This window comes from Lolium rigidum, chromosome 1 (genome assembly GCF_022539505.1).
Source record: "Lolium rigidum isolate FL_2022 chromosome 1, APGP_CSIRO_Lrig_0.1, whole genome shotgun sequence".
Taxonomy (NCBI): Eukaryota; Viridiplantae; Streptophyta; class Magnoliopsida; order Poales; family Poaceae; genus Lolium; species Lolium rigidum.
In genome coordinates, this window is record NC_061508.1 from 356,129,214 (window position 1) to 356,138,063 (window position 8,850).

The 8,850-nt window shown below is 48.1% G+C and overlaps 1 protein-coding gene across 1 annotated transcript; it reads right to left on the reverse strand.

Annotated features, from left to right (window-relative positions):
• Positions 1-218: 218 nt before the first annotated feature.
• Positions 219-1,641, reverse strand: LOC124665609. The gene is made up of 3 exons (XM_047203006.1): positions 826-1,641; positions 625-768; positions 219-533 (listed from the first exon to the last, which is right to left on the reverse strand). The coding sequence occupies exons 1-3, from the start codon at positions 1,639-1,641 to the stop codon at positions 219-221; spliced, it is 1,275 nt and encodes a 424-aa protein (XP_047058962.1).
• Between the last annotated feature and the right edge of the window lie 7,209 nt (positions 1,642-8,850).

Sequence of the window (8,850 nt, forward strand, 5' to 3'; positions counted from 1 at the left end):
ACTAGCTAACTACAGATACTACATGGATCTCCCGAACAGAGTATCGTTTTAAGTACTTGATTACATGGGAATAGAGTGGAGCAAAGTAATAGAAACCTCAAATGGGGGAAGCACGGTTGTAGTTCAAAAGATCAAGTAGTGTTCAGTAAGCTAGGCGGCAGGAGCAAGCCACGGCCACGGGGTGGTCGGGTAGAAGACCGGAGCGCGATGCACCGGCCTCATGTTCTCCGCGCCGCGCTCGTGGTAGTCTTCAAGCGCTCGAGCCCCGCCAGGAGCTGCTGCACCGTTGCCCTTTCGGCGTCACCTCTCTCCCGCTCTGCCTTCGCTGCCTTCTTCGCGGCCGCAAGCTCAGCTTTCACCTTCTCCAATTCTGCCTCAGCTGCTCGTTTGGCCGCGGCGAGCTCGGCCTTTGCCTTCTCCCGCTCCACTGCTGCTGCACGCTTGGACGCCGCGAGCTCGGCCTTCACCGCTGTGACCTCGCCCTTAGCCTGCTCCAGCTGTTCCTCCAATGAGGATATCATGTTGTTCGTGGCCTGCGCACAAACAATGCGATCGATCTTCTGTCCTTCACCGATGCATCTATCTGTTCCTGAACAATTTTGAAGCTGCATTTTGCTAACATACCTTGAAAATACCCACGAAGCTCGGCGAGGCGACGTCGGAAGGCTCCCCCGCCGGAGGGCGATGGGCGGGCGGAGGCGTGTTCACTGCAACAACAGAAGGAGGGCGGCCTTTAACTTCCTTGCCGTCAGCTTCGTCCAGCCTCCTCTTGTTCCCGCACAACGGCAACGACCCCGTTGCGTCGCTGCCCGGATTGCTTTTCACCTTGTTGGCCGATGCCGACGCTTGCGCGGCCGCCGCCTTTTCCGCCTGAATGTTTTTCATCATGTCGTAGACGGAGGGATAGATCCCTTTGGATTTGGAACCGCCGGAAGTAGGCGTACAGGAAGGCGGCGTCGGTGCCGGCGATGCAAGAGATATCTTGGCGGCGGCAAGACTGTTGTCGCTAAGATAGGTCCTGATATCAACGGGGGCGCCGCCGTGAGCACGCAGCAGAACAGCTGCCGATCTCTTCTCCTCGCCGGTGAGCACTGGCACCGTGTTGGAGCTCTTGGACGGCTCGCCCCACTGCACCGGGCAAGGCCACGGCGTCGACGACGAGAGGAAGAAGAAATTGTCCTTCCAACCCTTGATGGAATCCGGCAACCCCGTGAAGTGCAGGCCGGAGGTGTCTTTGGATAGGAAACCGTACCAGCCGCCTTTCTCCTTCCGGTTGAGGATGCGCAGACCGTAAAAGTGCCGGAACACCCGTAGCGACGGCGGCACGCCCGCGTAGTGGCAGAGCACGACGAATCCAGCCATGATGCGCCACCCGTTGGGCACGACCTGGGCCGGCGCGAGGCCGAAGTGGGCGAGCGCCTCGGAGAAGAAGCCGTGCAGAGGCACGCGCATCCCCGCCTCCAGTGCGTGCTCGTACACGCAGACGGCACCCGGCGGCGGGCGCGAGCTCGCGCGCAGGTCGCCGGCGGGGCGTGCTGTGTACTCGTCCTTGGGGACGCCGTACTTCTTGCACACCGCGTCGACCTTGGCCTGCGTGCGCAGGAGCGAGATGACGCCCTCGGGCTCGGAGTCGGCCGGCATCAGGTGCGCGACGTCAGCGGCGACGTTGTTGCGAGGTGGTGGCGCGGTAGACCGGGTCGTCGTCGGCGGCGGTGGTGGCGTCGACGAGGTAGTCCGAATCGTCTTCGTTGTCGTCAGAGCATTAAACACCTAAGTAGGCATTAACTCTATTATTACTTGTATAGAGGAGGCTTCCATCACCCTAATATATAGGGGAAGAAAGAGGGGTGGATTGGGAAGACGGATTTATTAGGGGAATGTGTAGGGGTCTGTTAGAGGGTGTTCTGCTTTTTCTCCCCTACATTTAGGATTGGGAAGGTTGTACGGTGCCTCTTGGACTTGCTTTAGGGTTCACACATTTTGGGGTTAAAAATGATCTTGCATGTTTGTTTGTGTTGAGTCATGAATACGAAAATGGTTGTTGGTTAGGAACGTCCGCTTATGTCTCGGTGCTCCCAGCGGCCCGACGCATTTCGTCTGGCTCAGGCTGGCTATCTTTTCTAACATAATTGTCGTTTGGAGCCTCAATTCAAGCCATATTTAGTCGATTCAACCCACGATATGAGTGTCACAAATTATGTTTATTGAAGTTCAATACACAATGGGCATAGTATAGTACCAGATAAACCAAATGAGTTACTAGAGGGCCAAGAGTAGGAAGGGTAGAAACAGGCCATAGTTTGCTAAAACACAAATAATAGAAACCAAGTTCTGCGTATCTTGTGTGAACCATGGTAACGTGAGAACGGATTTTACAAAGGGTTTTGTTTCCAGCTACATCTTGCTAAGTTAAAGTTTGATAAATATGAATATTATAAAAGTGTAGCTAGTAATTGGAGGCAAGTCCGCAAGTGTCCAAACCCCTAAAACAAATGGAACCTATGTAGAGTAATGGTGGAGACCAAACATCCTCCCAGAGCATCTCCACTGGGACGCACACATGCCAGCTGCGTTTGGGGCTTGCCGGCGAGAGGTGCTGGCCAAAATATTTTCGATTCTCACACCGGTTGTGGCACCCCCGGGATCAGGGTTAGACAAATACCAGATCTTCATCTGACATAAGCCTAACCTAGAGCTCGAGAGACTACAGTGAGAGAATCGGTAACACAACAGTGACTCTACGACTCAAAGAAGTAATACAAGCTCATAACAGAGCAAAGAACCAAAGTATTACAAGCAGAGGTCACTGACCTGACATACATCAATCAACGGAAGCAAAGTTATGCTATTAGACATAGCAAGATAGCAAAAGGCCTAAGAGGCCAGGAGCATAACGGCGACGTCCCAGCCCATAGATTCCAGGCTGCCACCTGGGAACCCCAAGCTACTCGTCGATGTCGACTAGAAACCACCATCTGTTGGAGCGACTTCTTTGAAACAAAAGCATGCAAAGCTGAGTACAGGGACTCAGCAAGACTTAGTACAACCTTTTAGCAAAGCGGGTATGCGGGCTTTCTGTGGAGCTTCTTTTGCGTAAAGCCAGTTTTCCTTTGTTAAACAAGAGGGAGGAGAAGCTCGACTACTCAGAACCTTTAAAAGGGGATAAGAGAGCGACATCTCTATCTCTATTGATCAACATATTGTATCCACCAATCTTCATCATCTCGAACCACTATCCTCGGATTACCCCCTCAACACCCGGAGAAGGTATCCGTAAACACACATTGATGGCCAAGTTTTACGATTAGGTTCATGTTCTCTATGATCTCCACGTCCGTTCCCAAGTCGTCCGTAACCGTGGACACGGCTTTTCGAAAAGATTCATAACCCTGCAGGGGTGCACAACTTTACCCACACATGCCAACCGACTCTTAATGCCAAGCTATTAGCTCTCTTCCTTGGAAAGCTGGCAGAGGGTGGTCGACCACGACCTTTACCTTGCTGTCGCCGAGACCATGAGTCACGCGCTAAGGATTGTTCCGCCGTAACAGGTCAAGTCCCGAAGTCGGTCCTTAACGATGTGAGGCGAGGTGGGTTTCCCGCGAGGCCGCAACCCCCAGCCACCACGGCCACGCTTACCTACCCGTTATGTACCTTTTCCCCCAAAGCAGAATGCAATGCATATGTCCGGATAACGCGCAAACTATGTGACTCATGGAATCTACTAGGCAAGTTAGTGAGTCGAGAGGGTACCATAATAGGGCCTCGTGTGGTTGTACGCTCGGTCTTGGTTCAAGAGGCGAGAACTCGGTTCCTAGGGTCTGCAGAAACGAAACAACCCACCACATCCCAATGTGGCCTCTCGTCTGAGCCTTTAATCATGTTTATCAACATCTCTATACTTACCACGTCAACTCTGTCATGCTATTTTCATTTCATTGTAAGGCTCCGGTCCGAAGACCGGAGTAGCAGCGTAACAAACTAAGCATGGCTAAGCATAAAGAGATAAAGGCTCTAGCGATGCACACGTGCCAAACCTAGTTATGCTAGGAGCAAGTGGATCAGGTATTTGAGGCTACAAGGGTGGAACATGCAATAGATAGGATAACTCTACCTATTGATAAAAGACAGTTGAATCGTATGCAAATATGTAGGAACCAGAGTAAAAGCATTTCGGAATCATATATGAACCAGGCTAGGGCTTGCCTTTGTCCCCGTCAAAGAAATATGGAATCTTCGAAGATCTTGTGATTGACTTGTTCGTTGGAGGATAGTTGCAAAGACTCGTCAGTGTTGTTGATCATAAATGTTGTTGATCTTTGTCGTCTCGCACTCGTGCTCTATCGATCGCGAAGAAGCAAATACCGGAAAGGTAGATCAACAATCAACACATGGCATCGATGCAATGCGCATACAAGGATGATGATATGACATGTTAATAGTAATGAAAGTGATCCTATAACCTGCTCATCAATTTAAATAGGGTTGGAATGCATAATACTTTGCAATTCCATAAACCCCGCATATTAAAGAAGAGGGTTCATTTGTTCTTCTATTAAGGATAGGGTTCAAAGTTGTTTAACAATGCATGCTTTTGATACTAAAGTGTAGATCTTATTTTTCTGAAGATTTTGATATATTATACACCTTTTTCTGATTTAAAATGAAATTGTTATGAATTAAACAAGATTTAACCATTTTCTAGAATTTCTGGAAAATGTTAAATATCTGACAGGAGGGGTCCACTATCAGGGTTTTATTAATTTCTAAAACATTTACGAAAAGATTAAATATCTGACGGACGGGGCCCACCTGTCAATGCATTTACCAAAACAGAAAATAAAAACAAAAGAAAATAAAAGGGCCACTGGGGCCCACCGGGTCAACCGCCGGTGGCCAACCCGACGGCGACTGGCGCCGGTGAGCGACGGAGGCGGCGCTAGAGCGCGTGCGGGCACGCGCGAGTAGGCGCGTTCGACGCGCCAGGTGACGGGGAACCGAATGGGGGCGACGCCCCTTCCCAGAGGTCGCCGGACGATGGCCGGCAACGATGGCAGGCGGCGGCGCGGCCAGACGTGCGTGGCGGCGGTGCTATAGCGAGCGAGAGAGAGCTCAGAGGGGCGCCGGAGAACGGCCAGCTCACCAGGAAGCTCCACGGCTGGTCGGCGAGGGAGGCGGAGGGCTGTAGCGGCGGCGTTGAGCCGGTGGCCGGCGCCCGTCTGCGGAGAAGAAGGGGATGTCCCCGTCGATTTGGGGCATCCCCGGCCGATTCCTTTGGCCAGGAGATGGAGGAGGACACGCCGGTGCTGATGGAGAGCTCGCCGGGGCTCGGGGATGGCCGGAGCTGCGGGGCAAGGTGGTGGCCAGCGGGTAGGGTTTCGGCCCGGCGCGTGTGCAGAGAAAGAAAGAGGAGGAGAGAGCCGGGGAGAGGATAGGAATGAGGGGAGACGTCGGGGGAAGTGAGGCGCAGGACATCTCCTCGCTCGGGGCGGCGACGAGCAGGAGGTGGCGTCGGCGGGCACACGAGTGCTGCCACGCACCTGCTTGAGGTAGAAGACAAGGGCAAAATTGCCCATAGCCCCCTGGTTTTCTTGAGATTCATGGCAAGAATTAAAACAGGGCTAAAACAAATAGATTTTTGGCATTTTGGAACCCTTTAGAGATCCAAAATAACTTAGAAACTTTAGGGAAAATATTTAGTGGCCTTCCTAGTAATAATTGAAAGTCCACATATTTTTATTTTGGGGTTTTCAAACATTTGAACACATTCCAAATAGAGAATGACTTTCATAAACCTAGGGTTTTCATTTTAATTTATTTGCAAATTTTTCCTAATGCATTTTATATGATGCTCATGATGCACAAACCACTCCTAATTAGGGTTTAGCAAAACAGGGATGTTACAACTCTACCCCCCTTACAAGAATCTCGTCCCCGAGATTCCTAAGGTACGAAAAGAGAAGGTAACAAGAACTACACCGATCTTCAACGAGCTTGTCGATACCATGATGATCTTCTTTGTTGAATAAGTTGATCCATGACGTCATGAATGAAGTTGACCCACAATACCATGACTGAAGCGCTTCATATTTCTTCCTTCGAGGTTGTTGCTCAACTGCACCTAAAGGAAAGAGGGAATAACATCGGACGGTGGATCTTTACAAAGATCGGGTATCTCATGGTCAACTCATAGAAGGAGTGCTTAGAAACAACTCTTGAACCGACAAACATGAAACACGTCAAGGTAACGGAGGATATGAAAGAAGTTTCAAATTTTGGTAGGCAATTGCTCCACGCTTTACAAGAATACGAAGGGACAAGGTAGCGAGGAGTTAAATTGCCTTTGATACCATAACGAGGCACTCTTACAGAAGGTGACTCATAGAAATACAAATGATTATCCAACCATAGCAACTTTGGATTTAAGAATCATAGTCACTCTTTGGCAAGGATACATGAAACGATTATTGTCTACTCAAAAAGGCTGGGGCCTAGATGACTGACGAATTCACACAACGTGTGAATTAAAGAGAACTTCAAGTATAAACAACTGGAAGGGGAGGGGCATCATCAAATGATGTAGCAGGATCACTGGGGAGTGAAATTTCTCCGAACGAAGTGGTCATCACCGGAGAAATGATTTCAAGGGATTGATCGAGAGACATTTAGAAACTCTGCTTCTAATGTTCTCCTTGATGTTATAGACACCGAGTTTAGGCTATTGACGGGCCTTCAATAGGTCATCAAGTGAAGGTCGGACTTCGGAATTGAAAAGACATCATAAGGGCAACTCCTATAATAAGTCGCACAAGATCCTTATGGAGAGTGGTTATTCTTGTTACTTCGAGAATCTTGGCATTAGGTATTCCAACTAATTGTGTTAACCACGACATCAATATTGCCGGATTTACAAAGAGACCTATCCCAAAAATCCTTGAGAAACACCAACCATCATTGCCGCTTGAGATTCAGCTTAGGTTAGGTGTAAAGATACTTTCGGACTCAGAATGTTTGAAAGTAAGATTTGCAACAGCTTACCACCAAGGTAAAGTTGCTAGATTCTCAAGACATGGACCACAATGTCAAGCTCCAAAGGATTGAGCTAGATTGCGTAATACATATGGTTGCGACTGTCAAAGACAATTGCGTGCATATGAACTTGCAATGTAACACCAGTGAGTCCTTGTGGGGACATCAAAGAAGATTTTGAAGTTCTAAAGCTTCTCCTCTTTGTTGCACAAACCAGTCAGTGGCTTAGTGTGCATAGAGGAAGGTTTTAAGGAATGGAGGTAACAACCTTCCATCTCAAGAATACTTCGCACATGCCTGACCGACTTGCGATGATTCCCAAGGAAAACAAAGGGAACTCGACTCGGATCCACGGCGACATCTTTCAGCAAGTGCACGTGTACCAAGAAGGTTACTTCCAGCATCCAGAATACATACTTCGTGATAACACAAAGATGGTTCTTAAAAGTTTCCAGCACTAGTGCCAATTGTTCAATATGAACCTCTTTAAACATGGAGAAAATAAGACTGTCATCGATGGGCTCAATAACAAACTTATCAAGATACTCCAATGAGGAACTCATATTCTGCATGAACGAGGCGAAGTATTGGTCGGACCAAAGGACATGAAGATGTACTCAGACGAGACACCATGAGTATAAACATAATCAAGATAGTCCTTTGAACTGAGTTTGATTTGACGATAGCCCAAGCTCAAATCAAATATGGGAAAGATAGCATATCCACAAAGGAGATACTTTTTGACTTCAACACAAACAACGCTAGGCATCCCTTTATGAAGGAACAAAGTTGGATAGAGCTTTTGTCTTTCAACTCTCCAAGTTGTTGATTAAGCTCAACCAACTAGTCCAGGATATTCAGTACGGTTTCTTGGAGAAATGAGTAGTTCACATAACTGACTTGCTCATGAAATCGATAACACGGTCATGTGGCAACATGGCGATACTTCTAGAAAGACATCCAGAATATCACGAACCACCGGTATATCACTGAATTCGAGAGGGGATCTTGCTTTACAAAGCAAACGATATGGGTCTTGAGAGCTTTGGCATAAACCTAACTCTTTGACCGAAGATGTGCAAGAGTAAACGGACTTGGCAACACCATCAAACTTCGCTTAGTAATTGGCGAACCAATCCTGCTAAGAATGACACAAATGTCCTTGAATCTCGAAGCAATAACAATTGCTAAGAATCTTAGATGGCAACATCAATATGCACACCCCAACATTCCCAAGCACGGACAGCTCGGAGGAAGGTTGAGTAAAGACTTGCAAGAGAATCACTTCATCAATAAGGCCATGATACACAACACGACCTCATGATATTAAAGAGGGTGATACTCTAAGGTAGAGCAGAACAGAAGCTAACAAGGCCTCTTAATCTGCGGATTACAATACTTTGACCAAGTCTTAGAAATGGACGAGGTACTGGAGTTTGTTTCTCCTGACATACTGAAGTGGAATGACCAACCACAAGAGTAATATACACTGGAGAACACCAATGCACATTTACAACTTGGCTGATAGCTAGTAGACAAAGGTCGGAAAGCAACTAAAGAGAAAGAACACTATCAGGATCAGAATTCCTGAGAGGTAGATGCACAAGTTAACACTCTTGGGAAACTCGTGCTGAAAAGGGAGGTGTGGCAGAGTCACAGACATAGATGCGAGACTCACAAAGAGCACTCTTGTCGTGATCCATTTGGTTCGATGAAAGAACATCTGCGATAGCTAGTGGAAAGGAAAGATCTTTATTGCCGTAATTCAACACGACAATAACCACAAGCTTGAAGGATAGCTTGATTTGAATTTAGCCATCC

Coding starts and splice junctions, on each gene's coding strand:
- LOC124665609 (XM_047203006.1), bottom strand. CDS start 1,641: ATGCCGGCCGACTCCGAGCCCGAGGGCGTCATCTCGCTCCTGCGCACG. Junction 769..825: donor CGTCGGCATCGGCCAACAAG/GTGAAAAGCAAT, acceptor TGCGGGAACAAG/AGGAGGCTGGACGAAGCTGA. Junction 534..624: donor GCTTCGTGGGTATTTTCAAG/GTATGTTAGCAA, acceptor GTTTGTGCGCAG/GCCACGAACAACATGATATC.